Genomic DNA, 16,535 nt, shown 5'->3' with positions numbered 1-16,535 from the left:
CTGTTATTGTAGAGGACCCTTATCTTGGCGGTGTAGAAATGTTATATTTAAGCAAATTTACTGCAATTCATCACATTTCTCCAATGTGTGAACTCATTCAAGACTGTTGGAAAAGTATTCCAGGTGAAGCTGGTTGAGAGAATGCCAAGAGTGTGCAAAGCTGTCACCAAGGCAAAGGGTGGCTACTTTGAAGAATCTCAAATATAAAATCTATTTTGATTTGTTCATCACTTTTTTGGTTTCTACATGATTCCATGTGTTATGTGATAGTTTTGATGTCTTCATTATTATTCTACAATGTAGAAAATAGTAAAAATAAAGAAAAAAAACCCTGGAATGAGTGTGTCCAAAACGTTGACTGGTACTGTACTTTAAATCTGGTTTTAGTCATTCAAGTTTACACTGAAAGCATTTCTGCTTCCCGAAAAAGTTTTTTTTTTTTTTAAATGTTTATAAACATACATATTGTTTGGAAAAACGCTTAGGCGGCCCGACAAAGGATTTCAATGGCACAAAAATCCCTGCAAGCATTTATGCTCTGGTCCCAATAGGAAAAATGAATATGGTGGAGGAGATATGGTACACTACATATACAACAGTATGTGGACACCCCTTCAAATTAGTGGATTCGGCTATTCTAGCAACAACCGTTGCTGACAGGTGTATAAAATCGAGCACACAGACATGCAATCTCCATAGACAAACTACCCTGGGGCGGCAGGGTAGCCTAGTGGTTAGAGACTTGGACTAGTAACAGAAAGGTTGCAAGATCGAATCCCTGAGCTGACAAGGTAAAAATCTGTCATTCTGCCCCTGAACAAGGCAGATAACCCACTGCCTAGTTAAATAAAAGGTCAAATAAAAAAATGTAAATAAAAAAAACACTGTTGGCAATGTGCCAACATCTAGTGGAAAGCCTTCCCAGAAAAGTGGAGGCTGTTAAAGCAGCAAAGGGGGGACCAACTCCTATTAATGGCCATGATTTTGGAATGAGATGTTCAACAAGTGTCCACATACTTTTGGTCATGTAGTGTATATGGTGGGAATCTGAACATTGAAGATGGTTCTATTTCTAGGGACAACGGCTGAGTGGCATGACAATTACACACAATATCCCCTCTGCATGTAGTTTGTGTTCACATTTAAGTCAGATATTTTTCAAGACCCAGTGACATAATTGGCAGTTAGCCTAGTGGTTAGTGTTGGGCCAGTAACCAAAAGATCACTGGTTCGAATCACCGGAGCCGACAAGGTGAAAAATTTGTCGACGTGCCCTTGAGCAAGGCTATATGTCCAAGTAGAAACATTATAAGGCAGAGATGATTCCAGAGACGATATTGGTTGGACAGATGGTGTGTCACATTCCCATTCCATGACAAGATTGGTTAGACAATGTGACAGACGAGGAGTAACTAAAAGCGGTTGATGAAGAGTCTCAAGATTTTACAACATTTTGCAATAGCACGACACATAGCCATCCTCCCTCCTTGAAAACATTGCTGTTTATGACAGTTGGCCTTTGTTCTGTAGAGATATGATTGGTGCTCACAATCACAAAGTAATCAGGCAGCCGCCGTATAGCTATGAGTGTATGGCAGGCAGCATACTCTCTGAATGATAATTATGTGGAAACAAAAGGCTCATTGGGAGACAAAAGCAAGGTTTAGAGCAAATGGGCTTGCCTCGTGCCGCAGTAAGTGTTCTGACTAAGTGGCATTCAGAAAGGCATGATAGAGGTAATTATCTGGAAGAATGGACGGATGGGGGAAAACAGTCTCAGGTTGGCTGTCTGTCTGTCGGTCCCTACTCAGCATCGCAGAAAGAGCATCTGAACTATCAGACACATCTGTCTCCTAGATCTCCCTTTCACACAGAGAAGACCGTGACATAGGGACAGACAAAAGACAAAGATAAGGACACGCGCACCGGCACACACACACTCATCCACACCCCCCAACCCCACCCCTTCTCCCTCCTTCTGCCTCACCTCTCTGATCTTGTCTCGTTTTTCCTTGACGTCAGGCTCCACGGGGTCTCCATCGTTGACCCCCACCACCTTGGGCATGGGGACAGGGGGCAGGGGCTTGGGCACCTCCTTCTTCTTCTTTAGGTCCTCCACCACCTTGCTCTTTTCCGTCTGGATCTCAGCCCGCAGCTCGTCCCGGGACTTCCTCAGCTTCTCCTTGGCTTCCTGCAGCGCACGCTCGTGGTCTACACGAATCTTATCGCGCAGGCTCTCCTCCTCCTCCCTAAAGGGGCACAACAGGAAGTCAGCACACAGGTTACAACATAACCAGGAAGTGAATAACCTCAGACAGGAAGTGGGCACCTAAAAGGTACAGCAGGAAGTGGGCACCAAACAGTAAGATTCAAACATTGTCATACAATGGTAAAGTTAACCTTTCTTGGGTAGGGGGCAGTATTTTCACTTCCGGATGAAAGGTGTGCTCAAAGTAAACTGCCTGTTACTAGGATATGCATATAATTGGTAGATTTGGATAGAAAACACCCTAAAGTTTCAAAAATGGTTTAAATAATGTCTGAGTTTAACAGAACTGATATGGCAGCCGAAACCCCGAGGACAAACCATCCAACAACAAAAAATAATTTCAGCCTACCACTGTTTCTAATGGCTTTCATGTTTATTATGAGTACATGAAGTCCTCCCAGATTGCAGTTCCTAGGGCTTCCACTAGATGTCAACAGTCTTTAGAAAGAGTTTCAGGCTGGTTTTTGGAAAAATTAGCTAGAAGTTGTAGTTTTTCTAAGTGGCTTCCATTTTGGCTGTAGTGTTTCCATGCGCGTTCTTTGTTATTTATCTCCGGTAATGAACATACTATTCTCTGTCTTAAATTGTATTGTTTATTTACGTATTAGGGTACCGGAGGTTTGATTATAAATGTTGTTTGACTTGTTTGGATACGTTTATTGGTAACGTTTGGGATTAATTTTGTATGCATTTTGAAGGAGGGAAACCGGTGGATTATTGAATGAAGCGCGACAGCTAAACTGAGTTTTTATGGATATTAAGAAGGACTTTATCGAACAAAAGGACCATTTGTGATGTAACTGGGACCTTTTGGAGTGCCAACAGACAAGATCTTCAGAGGTAAGGCATTTATTATATCGGTATTTCTGACTTGTGTCAAACCTGCCTGGTTGAAAAATGTTATTCATGTTTTTGTATGCGGGGCACTGTCCTTAGATAATCGCATGGTGTGCTTTCGCTGTAAAGCCTTTTTGAAATCTGACACAGCGGCTGGATTAACAAGATGTTAAGCTTTATTGACGCTACCGTCCCACCTACCTGCCCCATAAGAAGTTAAGTAAAGATTTAGGCTACATGGTCAAGGCTTAGGATATTCCCTGGAGCCATGTACTGTGGAAAAGAAAATACAAAAAAGGATCAAAAGGAGACATTTTATCATCAACACTTTGCCTGCAAGGCCTACTTCAGGACAAAGAAGCAGCTGCAACGTCGACAATTTTTGTTCCTCTTTCAATCCTGTCCTCTTGCTGTTCTATAATATACCATTGTTGGAGACTAAAAAACAGGGATGTTCTACAATGCATTCGGAAAGTACTCACCCCTTGGCTTTTTCCACATTTTGTTATGTTACAGCCATTATTCTAAAATGGAATAAAAAATCCCTAATCAATCCACACACAATACCCCATAATGACATGACATTTTTGCAAACGTATACATTTTTTTAATTTTTTATACTTATACTAGTTTCTTATACTAGTTTCTTATTTACATAAGTGTTCAGACCCTTTGCTGTGAAACTCAAATTTGAGCTCAGGTGCACCTTGTTTCCATTGATCATTTCTACAACTTGATTGGACATGATTTGGAAAGCCACACCTGTCTATATAAAGGTCCCACTGTTGACAGAGCAAACCAAGCTATGAGGTTGAAGGAATTGTCCGTAGTCCGTAGAGTTCCGAGACAGGATTGTGTCGAGGAAGGGTACCAAAAAATGTTTGCAGCAATAAAGAACACAATGGCCTCCATCATTCTTACTTGGAAGAAGTTTGGAACCACCAAGAGACTTCCTAGAGCTGGCCACCCAGCCAAACTGGGTGGCCAGACGGAAGCCACTCCTCAGTAAAATACACATGACAGCCCAATTGGAGTTTGCCAAAAGGCACCTAAAGGACTCTCAAACCATGAAAAACCAGTTTCTCTGGTCTGATGAAACCAAGATTGAACTCTTTGGCTGAATGCCAAGCGTCACGCCTGGAGGAAACCTGGCACCATCCCTACAGTGAAACATGGTGGTGGCAGCATCATGCTGTGGGGATGTTTTTCAGAGGCAGGGACTGGGAGGCTAATCAGGATTGAGGGAGAGATAAACGGAGCAAAGTACAGAGAGAGATCCTTGATAAAAACCTGCTCCAGAGCGCTCAGGACCTCAGACTGGGGCGAAGGTTCACTTTCCAAAGACAGCGTAGGAATGGCTTCGGGACAAGTCTCTGAATCTCCTTAAACGGCCCAGCCAGAGCCCAGACTTGAATCCCATCTAACATCTCTGGAGAGACCTGAGAATAGTTGTGCAGCGACGCTCCCCATCCAACCTGGCAGAGCTTGAGAGGAACTGCAGAGAAGAATGAGAGAAACTCCCCAAATACAGGTGTGCCAAGCTTGTAGCATCATACACAAGAAGACTCTATGCTGTAAACGATGCTAAAGCTCTTCAACAAAGTACTGAGAAAAGGGTCTGAATTCTTATGTAAATGTGATATTTCAGTTTTTTACTTTTAACACATTGGAAAACATTTATAAAAACCTGTTTTTGCTTGGTCATTATCGGGTATTGTGTGTAGATTGATGAGGGGAAAACAATTTAATCAATTTTAGAATAAGGCTGTAACGCAACAAAAAATGGAAAAAGTCAAGGGGTCTGAAATACTTTCCGAATACACTATTTGAATTCTAAAATCAAAAGTGGTGCAGTCAGAAAGTGATTGAAATCTTATAGAATGACCCAACAACAAGAGGCAGGAGACAGCTTTCTAATACAAAAGAGAAAAGAGAAGTGAAACATTGTCATTCCACATGACCTGCGCGAGGGGACAAGATGTCCAATGTGTGTGTGGACTCAGCTGTGGGGCCCTGGAGATGCTGGCTGAGAACCTGAGGGCCGAACCTGACTGAGAGCAGGGGACGTGTGTGAGAGAAAGGGAGAGAACAGAACACTAAAAGCCATCCATTTTAGCAGCTGCAATACAAAGTACAACCTGACCCCACGGCAGGCAGGCAGGAGGGAGCAAGAGACTAACAGACCCAGGGGTACAGTGAAAAAAGTATAAAAATGCAGAGCAAAGAGAGAAAAGAGGAAAAAGAAGAAGGGAGCGACAGATAACAGAGAGCTAAAAAAAAAAGGGTCAGGTGGATACTGTGGGAATGGAGACGTGTGTTGATGACATCTGCCATTACAGCTCACTTCACTCAAGATGAGCCCTCAGGCTGGCAGAGGAGAGACAGCTGCACAATGAAGAGCTAGAAGAAAAGATGGGAGAAGAGAATGGAAGAGACCATTGGGGGAAGGGGGGTTAGGGATCACCTACTGTAGCACAGATATGAGCCATTTCACCGCAGCCACTAATTCACCAAGACAGACAGGCATTTTATACTAATTACCCTTCTTTAAGAGTAAACTGGCTGCCAGAATAGACACAGTGAAGGTCTGTTGTGTTTCATTACCATACAGTTCCCTAATGTGTGCCGATCCACTCTTCAGGACCAAAATAACAGCTCCACACTACTTACATAACGCTCAACTCAAAACATGAATACATTTTCATGTCGGTGTGTGTGTCTATCTGCAAACTTTAATTGATAGGAAATGTGTTTACACTGTGTGTGGTTAGAACTGACTCAGTCCAGATAAAGACACTGTCCTGGCAGTTCTATCCCACCGGAGGGCTGGAGTCCTATGCATTTATGAGTACGTCCTCACAAACATATACTCCTATATGATATTTATGTGATATTTAGTGCGATATGTTCACTGACTATTGCGGTCATGAGGGTTTACAGGGTTTACGTTAGGACAATGTGGCCACTGACAACGTGACCGTGAAGATTTTAATTTACCGGCCATTTGAGAAACTTACCAGACCCATATGAATTGGCTGTAAACCCATTAGGGCGTTCACCCACAGTGCTCAGAATTGCAGAAATCACTTTTAGATTATGGTAATTCATCTTAACAGAACATGCAACTCCTGTAATGAAGTAGCCAATAAAATGTCATTTCCAAACATTTGCCAAAATGCAATTCGTGGGAAAACACTGTGCTAAACAGCGCATCTAATGAGAGCAGTTCCATATGTGACAGAGATCAACATCTCTGTTAGAAACTTAGAGGGGGAATCTAAAGATGCAATAACCAGGATGGGACGCCAATATGACTAGGATTGTGCGTTTGGCTTCTGGACAATGAAATACAGTTGATAAGAAAACCAATAGAACAAGAGAGAAATGCTGGTTTCAACAGCATATGAGGAAGTCTTTATAAAATAACTGCCACCATGTTTCTATGGGTGGATTTTGCCTAGGCTACTTTGAAGCAAGTTAAGACATGCCTCACAATATGTGAAAATGTTAAGTACGTGTACAATTAAGTATTTTTTTCAAAATGCATACTGCCTTCAGGTCACATTGCAAAGTGTTGGTGATGCACTGATAGCCTGCCTACCGCTGCCTATGCACTTTAATGGCGAATGGGAGGCGCGATTCAATTACCAGAGAAATAAAAACTGTAGCGCTTTTTAAATCCTGGCCATCAAAATTGTTTTAAACACGCGATTTGTTAGAATTGTTGCACAATGACTGAGCTTATAAAAGCACGTTTCACCCCAGTAGCAACAAGTTGAGGAGCTGCAGCAGCATCTCTAGCGCGGTCTGACAAGTGATAGTCCGCTCAAAATATGCTGTGCACATGTGATAAATAAGACACATGATGACTAACTAAAAAATACACACGCACCAATATAATTCCACTAAATTTAGCAAATTAACCTATAGACCGATAAGCATGGCGGTCAAATGTATTTCCATCGAATAAATAAAAAGCATTATTTTGCAATGGGATCGTTTTTTCTCCCGGTCAATTTGGCCGGCAACAATTTTATTCATCAGCTTTTTCTTTTTTGTTATTAGCCAAAAGCTGGCAATTACCGGCAAAGGGAAACACTGTGTGTGTGTGTGACGTGGCAAGCAGTGTGAAATGAGTGTGTTTTCAGCCCCCCACTGTGCTCTAATGGCTTCAGAGGAGGACCTGTGAGAGGGAAAGGCCAGGATGACGACAGGAAACATTACTACACAGCACCGGGCCTAATGGGCGCACAAATACTCTTGTGGTAATGGATTCACCCATTAATCTGCCTGAACCTAGCCCTTTCTTGTGCTCTCTCCCTCATCCCTCGCTCTCTCCTCCTCGGAGCCATTCTGAGTCACTCTAGCGTCACAGTGATTTCATGCGAGGCTCATAATGTCAAACACTCAATTAAGAGCATGTCAACATCTGCCTGACTCATTTATCTTGACAAAGATGTGAGCCCAGGCCCGAGCAATCAAGCGCCCTGCCTAACCTGCATGTTTCCTTCATCAGACCAGAGCAATCACATCCACCTTACTGATTAGTGCCTCCAGTCATAATCACTTCCTGCTTTCATTAGCCTCTTCCAATGGCATTTCATCATCTTTTTTATTTATTTAATTTTTTACAATTATTCCTGTACAATGACATATAATACAATTGAACAGTAATTCATCCTACAGGATGTATTGTTTTTTTCTTGCCTATCAAGCCACTTTTAACCTCACCCCAATTTCCCCATCTACCCTCTCCCCCTCAACCCCACCCTCCCTCACATCTCTATCCTATGGATGGGAAAGCAGCACACAAATCAAACCAAGCAGGTCATGAACATAAATAACAACAGAAGAAACCAAGCAAAAACAAACAAAACAAATAATTATAATAAAATAGAAGTACAATTACTCAAACATTGGTATTTGCTCTAGGTATTTACACTTATTGGCCTAGATTTAGTGGTACATTTCAATTAATGTATCTATCATGAGCTTTTCCTAAGTAGCTGCTCCATCTGTCTTATTTCCTCACCTGCAGAGTTACTAAACAGTCTGCGACGGTGCCTCTCACAGCGGCCCTGGCGCCCCTAGGCCACTCCACATACAGATCCATCCTGACAGCAGCACAACAGACCACTCAGATCCAAGGTTTGCTAGTTAAATGGCTAGTTGGATCTGGTGTGCTAGAGCCAGGAGGGACCAAGCACCTGGGGCCACGAGGGCCAGAGGCACCCTTCCACAAAGATTGTTAGTCAGTAAGCATTTAGTTATTTTAGGGACTGTACAAATTCATACATTAAACCCTTTATGTTTAAAATATTCCAGGTATTCTGCCCATATACATAAAAATATCCTGGGTTTGCAGATTATATTATAAACGCACACTATCTAGCGCGATAATTACACAAACCTATGGGTAACTGTTAGAGAATCGGGTGACTCCCAGTGCAGAGCAATACATTTCTTTGCCGATATAAGGGCTAAATTACACAACTTCTGTTGATAGAAGTCACCTAAACTTTTATTGCCCTGGTAAAGTTGATTGATATACACTGAGATCCAAACAATATTATGCCGTCCCAATAATTAGATTACTCTGGACAGGCCCACAACATATGGAAAATAGTCCCCTTTTGTTTCTTACATCTCCAGCATAGGTAGGACATTTCTGTATACATTTTATGTACGTACAGGGGTATAATATACTCTATGTAGAATCTTAAATTGCAACATTTTATGTTTCAGATTGTACGAGCACAAATGACAAGTATCACAGATATTTTCCCCTTCCTAATTTGTAATACTTCCCAAGTTTGCTCCATGTTTGACACAGAGATTATTAGTGTTATCTGGGAAGAAATCAAGGCAGACATAAAATGAATTTCTAAATTGTATCTTCCTATTCCTCAGAGTCTTTTAGCATATTCAAATCATGTTGTTTGGTAAATACAAGATGTCTTATCTGTAAAAATGTAAAGAAATCCGAGGATGAGATGTTGTACAGTGTCTTCAGAATTTATTCAAACTCCTTGACTTTTTTTGTTATGTTACAGCCTTATTATAACATTTATAAAATTGTTTATTGTCCCCCATCAAATCTACACATAATACCCCATAATGAAAGCAAAAACAGGTTTAGACATTTTTGCAAAATTGTATAAAAAATCAAAATCAAATTTACATAGACTACCATTCAAATGTTTGGGGTCACTTAGAAATGTCCTTGTTTTTGAAAGAAAGGCACATTTTTGGTCCATTAAAATAACATCAAATTGATCAGAAATACAATGTAGACATTGTTAATGTTGAAATTACTATTGTAGCTGGAAATGGCAGATTTTTTATGGAATATCTACAGAGGCTCATTATCAGCAACTATCACTCCTGTGTTCCAATGGCACGTTGTGTTAGCTAATCCACGTTTATCATTTTAAAAAGGCTAATTGATCATTAGAAAACCCTTTTGCAGTTGTTAGCACAGCTGAAAACTGTTGTCCTGATTAAAAAAGCAATACAACTGGCCTTCTTTAGACTAGAGAGTGAGAGGCCCTGGTGCAGCCAAAGGACAAGTACATTAGAGTGTTTCGTTTGAGAAACAGACGCCTTACAAGTCCTCAACTGGCAGCTTCATTAAATAGTACCCGCAAAACACCAGTCTCAACATCATCAGAGAAGAGGTGACTCCGGGATGCTGGCCTTCTAGGCAGAGTTCCTCTGTCCGGTGTCTGTGTTCCTTATCTCATATTAATCTTTTATTTTTATTGGCCAGTCTGAGATGAGGCTTTTTCTTTCCAGCTCTGCCGAGAAGGTAGGCATCCCGGAGTCGCCTTTTCGCTAACTCTATTCCAAACTTCTTCCATTTAAGAATGATGGAGGCCAATGTGTTCTTGTGGAACTTTAATGCTGCAGTCATTTTTTGGTACCCTACCCCAGATCTGTGCCTCGACACAATCCTGTCTCTGGGCTCTACGGACAATTCCTTCAACCTCATGTCTTGGTTTTTGCTCTGACATGCACTGTCAACTGTGGGACCTTATATAGACAGGTGTGTGAGCATGATCAATGGAGCAGGATGCACTGTAGCTCAATTTCGAGTCTCAAAGCAAAGGTTCTGAATACTTATGAAAATAAGGTATTTCTGTTTATTTTTAAATACATTTTCAAAAATGTCTGAAAACATGTTTTCGCTTTGTCAGTATGGGGTATAGTGTGTAGAAAGGTGATTTTTAATTAATTTCTCAATTTTAACATAAGGCTGTAATGTAATGGGTCTGAATACTTTCCGAAGACACTGTACATGGACTGTAGTTCATTCAAATAAAGAAATGAACCTTTGGAAATGAGATGGACTTCTATGATGCCTCTATCATACCAAGGCTTAAAGTTGAGCTGACAGCGTTTTAACTACTTTGTAGATATGAAACAGAGACATTCATAAGTAAAAAAAGATAAAATTCCCAGTTTATGCTTAAAAAACAACTTAGAGGTTTTAAAAATAGGTTCTATATGACTCAATTCCATGACATACAGTAATGCATTTTTTGCAAAATCGATGGATGCAGTTCAATGCATGATAAATATAATTCACCAATACATTTCTTGATAGTCACAAAATATTGCTTTCGGGTTGTAAATCACAGCTGGCCTTGCATATTCATGTTTGCTGCCTCCACCCATTCGGGATGCAATGTTTCAGTTTCAATTACTTAATATTTTGAACAAAAACGGACGACTGGGAATGTCAATACAATCAAACTAGCAGGAGCAATGCTCACAAGTCAGTCAGTCATAACGTGGCTAATAAGCTAGCGCACATGTGTCAAACACAAGGCCAGCGGGCCAAATATGACACAAGAGAGTATAAAATGAGACAACAGCTATTTTATGAAATTGCAGCCTGATGCGCTCGCATCGGTGAATTCAACTTCAATTGCGCTGCTTTCGTCTGTCACGTTTACAGCGGACAAAAAAACAAAACGCTTTAAGTTCAAAATGTAACAAGAAACCAATACAGTTGAAGTCAGAAGTTAACATACACTTAGGTTGGAGTCATTAAAACTTGTTTTTCAACCACTCCACAAATGTCTTTTTAACAAACAATAGTTCTGGCACGTCGGTTAGGACATCTACTTTGTGCATGACACAAGTCATTTTTCCAACAATTGTTTACAGACAGATTATTTCACTTATAATTAACTGTATCACAATTCCAGTGGGTCAGAAGTTTACATACACTAAGTTGACTGTGCCTTTAAACAGCTTGGAAAATTTCAGAAAATTATGTCATGGCTTTAGAAGCTTCTGATAGACTCAAATGATGTCAATTAGCCTATTGGAGGTGAGGTACACCTGGATGTATTTCAAGGCCTACCTTCAAACTCAGTGCCTCTTTGCTTGGCATCATGGGAAAATCAAAATAAATCAGCCAGGACCTCATAAAAATAATTGTAGCCCTCCACAAGTCTGGTTCATCCTTGGGAGCAATTTCCAAATGCCTGAAGGTACCATGTTCATCTGTACAAACAATAGTACGCATGTATAAACACCATGGGACCACCCAGCTGTCATACCACTCAGGAAGTAGATGCGTTCTTTCTCCTAGAGATGATAGACGCGTTCTGTCTCCTAGAGATGAACGTACTTTGGTATGAAAAGTGCAAATCAATCCCAGAACAACAGCAAAGGACCTTGTGAAGATGCTGGAGGAAACAGGTACAAAGTATCTATATCCAGAGTAAAACAAGTCCTATATCAACATAACCTAAAAGGCTGCTCAGCAAGGAAGAAACCACTGCTCCAAAACCAGACTACGGTTTGCAACTGCACATGGGGACAAAGATCGTACTTTTTGGAGAAATGTCCTCTGGTCTGATGAAACAAAAATAGAACTGTTTGGCCATAATGACCATCATTATGTTTGGAGGAATACTTACAAAGTTGTGGCAAAATGGCTTAAGGACAACAAAGTCAAGGTATTGGAGTGGCCATCACAAAGTCCTGACCTCAATCCTATAGAAAATTTGTGGGCAGAACTGAAAAAGGGTGTGCGAGCAAGGAGGCCTACAAACCTGACTCAGTTACACCAGCTATCAGGAGGAATGGGCCAAAATTCACCCAACTTATTGTGGGAAGATTGTGGAAGGCTACCCGAAATGTTTGACCCAAGTTAAACCATTTAAGGCAATGCTATCAAATACTAATTGAGTGTATGTAAACATCTGACCCACTGGGAATGTGATGAAATAAATAAAAGCAGAAATAAATCACTCTACTATTATTCTGACATTTTACATTCTTCATATAAAGTGGTGATCCTCAGAAGAAGAAATCATACACATGCAGACCTCTAACAGGGAGCGTGTGGCTTTTTCACACAGCTTCAGAGAATCCATGAATGATAGCCTATGTGAACATCCAATGTATATTTAAGACTTGTTCATATCCCCCATCCTCCTGCCTCTATTTCCCTCTCTCACACACACACACAGGGACAATCTCATCTAAATGTCGGCGTAGTGGTCACTGGCTTATGGTTGTGTCTGAGGTACAGGGATCAAACCTTTTTCAGGAGCAGGGAGCCTTCATTCCCCGGGGCTGGCTAGCATTAGGTCTCTGCCTCTCTGAGGCTTGTGGTCTGGGGGGCTCGGGGCAGAATGACTCACTGCCTTAGCTACCCACAGAGAGCCTTCACCACTGCACTGTTCAGTATGGCCATTAGGCTTTGATCAGAGCTCATTCTGTGTGAGAAGAAAGCCAGCCAGGGAAAGATAGTTTTTTTATTTTATATAATGGTGCCTGAGTTTTCACTGCAGCGTTTAGCAGATGAGCCAGAGATGAGATAACATGGATCTTTTCAGAAAGAGAACAGGCCCTGATGGAAGTCTAGCATTCTCTAGCTGCCAATCCCTGCTATTGTCAACAATGTTATGTGCCCCAAAAAGCTATTTAAGGGATAATCCACTCCAGAAATGTCACTCATGAAATGCCTGTCAATTTGGTGATAGTCTATGTTCTATGAGTCAGTAAAATAACTATTATTTAACTTCTAAGTGGTCCGTTTGTGAAATCAGGAAATCGTGTTGTAACACATCATAAGGTTCCCATCACTGGAGATAACGCTTTTAAAACAATTACCTGCACTCCAGATTTGACAATCAGCCAATAGATGGTATGGGCATACTTGTCTGGAACACATACATCTGTCTATACGGTCATGACAAAGTGTAGTGGACCAAATTATTCAACTCATTCTTTCACCGACTTAAGCTGTTGCTTAGGGCCATAGGGGGCCACGATAAAATAGAATGTTGTTGGAACTCAGTCGGGATATCAACTTACTATTGAGAGTAAGAATTGTAGAATACACCAGGTGCAATTTCAAAATTTGGTTGTGCACAAGCAGTTCTTCTCTTATGTCAGTCACTGACAGTCACTCAATTAGCCATGTCATCTAACATGTTTTAGACTGGTAAGTTAGTCTAGCCACTTATCTAAACTTGTAGTAACTTTTGTCGAATACCGACCAGGCACGTGCTAAGGGGCCCTGACTTCCAGGGGTGCCCCATTGATTTTGTTAGTCATTCTCACTCACATCATATTAACATAATAAGTCACCACAAAATCTGTAGAATTGCTGGAAATTAGTTTTAAAACTGAAAAGAACATCTCTCCACCCCATGGCAAAATGTGTAGAATTGCAGAAAACTTGCTTTAAAAAAAAAGATCCAATGCAGCAGTTCTCAATATCAAATAATTAAGTACCTTACTGTCAATGTTTTCAATTAAAATGGTAAAAAATCTAAACAAAAATAGCCTCTTAGCAGAGAGCAATTTCTCAAGCAAGAATTTCACTTGGACTGTCTTAGAGTGGTCTGAGTGGTGAGGGGAAAACTTGCCGTTATTGGCAGAGAGGTTTGGAACCTTCTTTCTTATTGGTCTATTAACTAATTTTCCACAAGGTGATGTCACCATGTAAGGCCAAAACTCCATCCCACTAAAACAGGCTGAAGTTTCGGGTGGCCTTTTCAAATAGCTCTTACACTAAAAGAGCATTATCATCATGTTTACAATATAGTCCAACCTCCGTTTGGAAAGATGTATAAAAGACAAACACAAATCACGTTTTGACTGCACTGGGCCTTTAAAACAAAACAAAAAATGATATGGGAAAGGGGGATGGATACCTATTCAGTTGTACAACTGAATGCCTTCAACTGAAATGTGTCCTCCGCATTTAACCCAACCCCTCTGTATCAGAGAGGTGCGGAGGGCTGCCTTAATCAACATCCACGTCATCGGCGCCCGGGGAACAGTGGGTTAACTGCCTTGATCAGGGGCAGAACGACAAATGTTTACCTTGTCAGCTCAGGGATTCGATCCAGCAATCTTTCGGTTATTGGCCCAACGCTCTAACCACTAGGCTATCTGCTGCCCCATGGCAAAATGTGTATAATTGCAGGAAATTAACTTTAAAACAAACATTTCTCTCCACCTTCAAGAGGGGGGCTAATGAAATGTTTTGCCACAAGGTGGTGGCCCCCCAACCAAAACTTGCTTAGGGCCCCCCAAAAAGCTAGAGGTTTATTTATTATTGTGTGTAGCTACAATTACTAGATAGAACCTTGCTAGCCAGTCAGCCAGCCCAGAGAGAGAGCATTGCATTGTGGGTTTTGTAATCAACTTGAGCTGCAACAGATTTCCACATGTTCGTACCAACCTTATTAAAACAGTATTTAACATTTCTTCACAAAAAATCATTTCCAGAGTTAACGCTGTGAATCATAGGAATTAGAGGTTTTGGGAGAATTATTTAATTTAGAATGCTGTGGAAAAATTGCGCTACTAGACAAAACAGTATCCAACATAAGTGTGTCCCTGACTCCATACCTTTGTGCCAAGTAGTTTGTGTCCCCAATCCCCATATCCTTAAACCTGGCACACACACACCCCAGTATCCCTAATAACTACCCTCTCCTACTTTCTGCTCTCTCCACAGCTCTCTGTTTGGTCGTGTTCCATCTTTCCATCTGTGTGGGTCCTGATAACATCAGTCCAGATGGACAGTGGGTTTAGAGTTACTCATCTCCAGTTCTGGACCAGGCATATGCTCTTTAGACCAGGATTAGGGGGGAATGGGTAAGCCTTCGCTTTTTTCACCTCAATTTTCCTACTGACTATTTACAAGGTAGCGGAAAGGGAATTAACAACAGGGATTTAAGGCGCAGCAGCATGCTGGGTTAGCTAGCTAGTGTTGACAGCACCAGCAAGCAACACAGAGAGAGAGGGGGAGGAACAGAGTGTGTGAGCGAAAGAGGATTTTCCAATGTAGAGATGCTGTTTTGGGGGTTGACATGAATAATGTAATGCCATGAAACACTTCCGCTGCACCCAGGTGTCTCACACCCATGGAAATGACTTCATCCATTGGTCTCCCGTTCCATAGAATTAATTACATCTGGCGGCTCAGAGGATTTGATAGCTGATTCACACAGCGTCTTTCCCTCTCTCTCATTGTGCCGGGGTCTTCAAACTGCAGCCATCTTCGCTGGTTTCAGATCCTATTTATTTTGAGAATCAGTCATTTGCTCTGGAAATCACGCCCATGCTCCGATCATTTGAAATCGTTTCCCCTCTTTGCGAGGAATACATGAATGTCAAGCAGGTGGAAGAGGGGCGTTCTAAATACCAAGAGGTGCAGAATGCATAATGTCCACTGTTCAAAGTCCACTTCAGTGTCTCAAACCAGATCAAGCTTCTTTGTTAAAGAGATGTAAAAAAGTGAAATTTCTGTTTTTGTTGTATACATTTGCAAACGATTCTAAAATCCTGTTTTTTTCATTGTGTGGTAGTGTGTGTAGATTGATGAGTGGGGGAAAAAAACATTTAATCCATTTTAGAATAAGGCTGTACGTTAGCAAATATGGAAAAAGTTAAGGGGTCTGACTACTTTGAGAATACACTGTATACCAGCCTCCACCCTTCTGAGAAGGCTTTCCACTAGATGTAGGAACATTGCTGCGGGGACCTGCTTTCATTCAGCCACAAGAGCATTAGTGAGGTCAGGGACTGATTTTGGGAGATCAGGCCTGGCTCGCAGTCAATGTTCCAATTCATCACAAAGGTGTTTGATGGGGTTGAGGTCAGGGCTCTGTGCAGGCCAGTCAAGCTCTTCCACACCAATCTCGACAAACGATATCTGTATGGACCTCGCTTTGTGCACAGGGGAATTGTCATGCTGAAAAAGGAAAGGGCTTTCCCCAAACTGTTGCCACAAAGTTGGAAGCACAAAATCATCTATAATGTCATTGTAGGCTGTAGGGTTAAGATTTCCCTTCACTGGAACTAAGGGTGCCTAGCCTGAACCATGAAAACCAGCCCCAGACCATAAGTCCTCCTCCACCAAACTTCACTGTTGGCACTATACATTGGG

The 16,535-nt window shown here is 41.4% G+C and overlaps 1 protein-coding gene across 1 annotated transcript in view; it reads right to left on the bottom strand.

Moving 5' to 3' along the window:
• Positions 1-16,535, bottom strand: part of LOC110501661 (mannosyl-oligosaccharide 1,2-alpha-mannosidase IB) — a 121,511-nt gene that overhangs the window by 90,226 nt on the left and 14,750 nt on the right. Inside the window, exon 4 of the mRNA XM_036959012.2 lies at positions 1,988-2,249. Coding sequence (XP_036814907.1) covers positions 1,988-2,249 — 262 coding nt within the window. The remainder of the gene's footprint in view (positions 1-1,987; positions 2,250-16,535) is intronic.

The sequence above is a fragment of the Oncorhynchus mykiss genome, chromosome 22 (assembly GCF_057628025.1).
Source record: "Oncorhynchus mykiss isolate SJ-2025 chromosome 22, ASM5762802v1, whole genome shotgun sequence".
Classification (NCBI taxonomy): Eukaryota; Metazoa; Chordata; class Actinopteri; order Salmoniformes; family Salmonidae; genus Oncorhynchus; species Oncorhynchus mykiss.
This window is presented reverse-complemented; position numbering and strand designations above follow the sequence as displayed.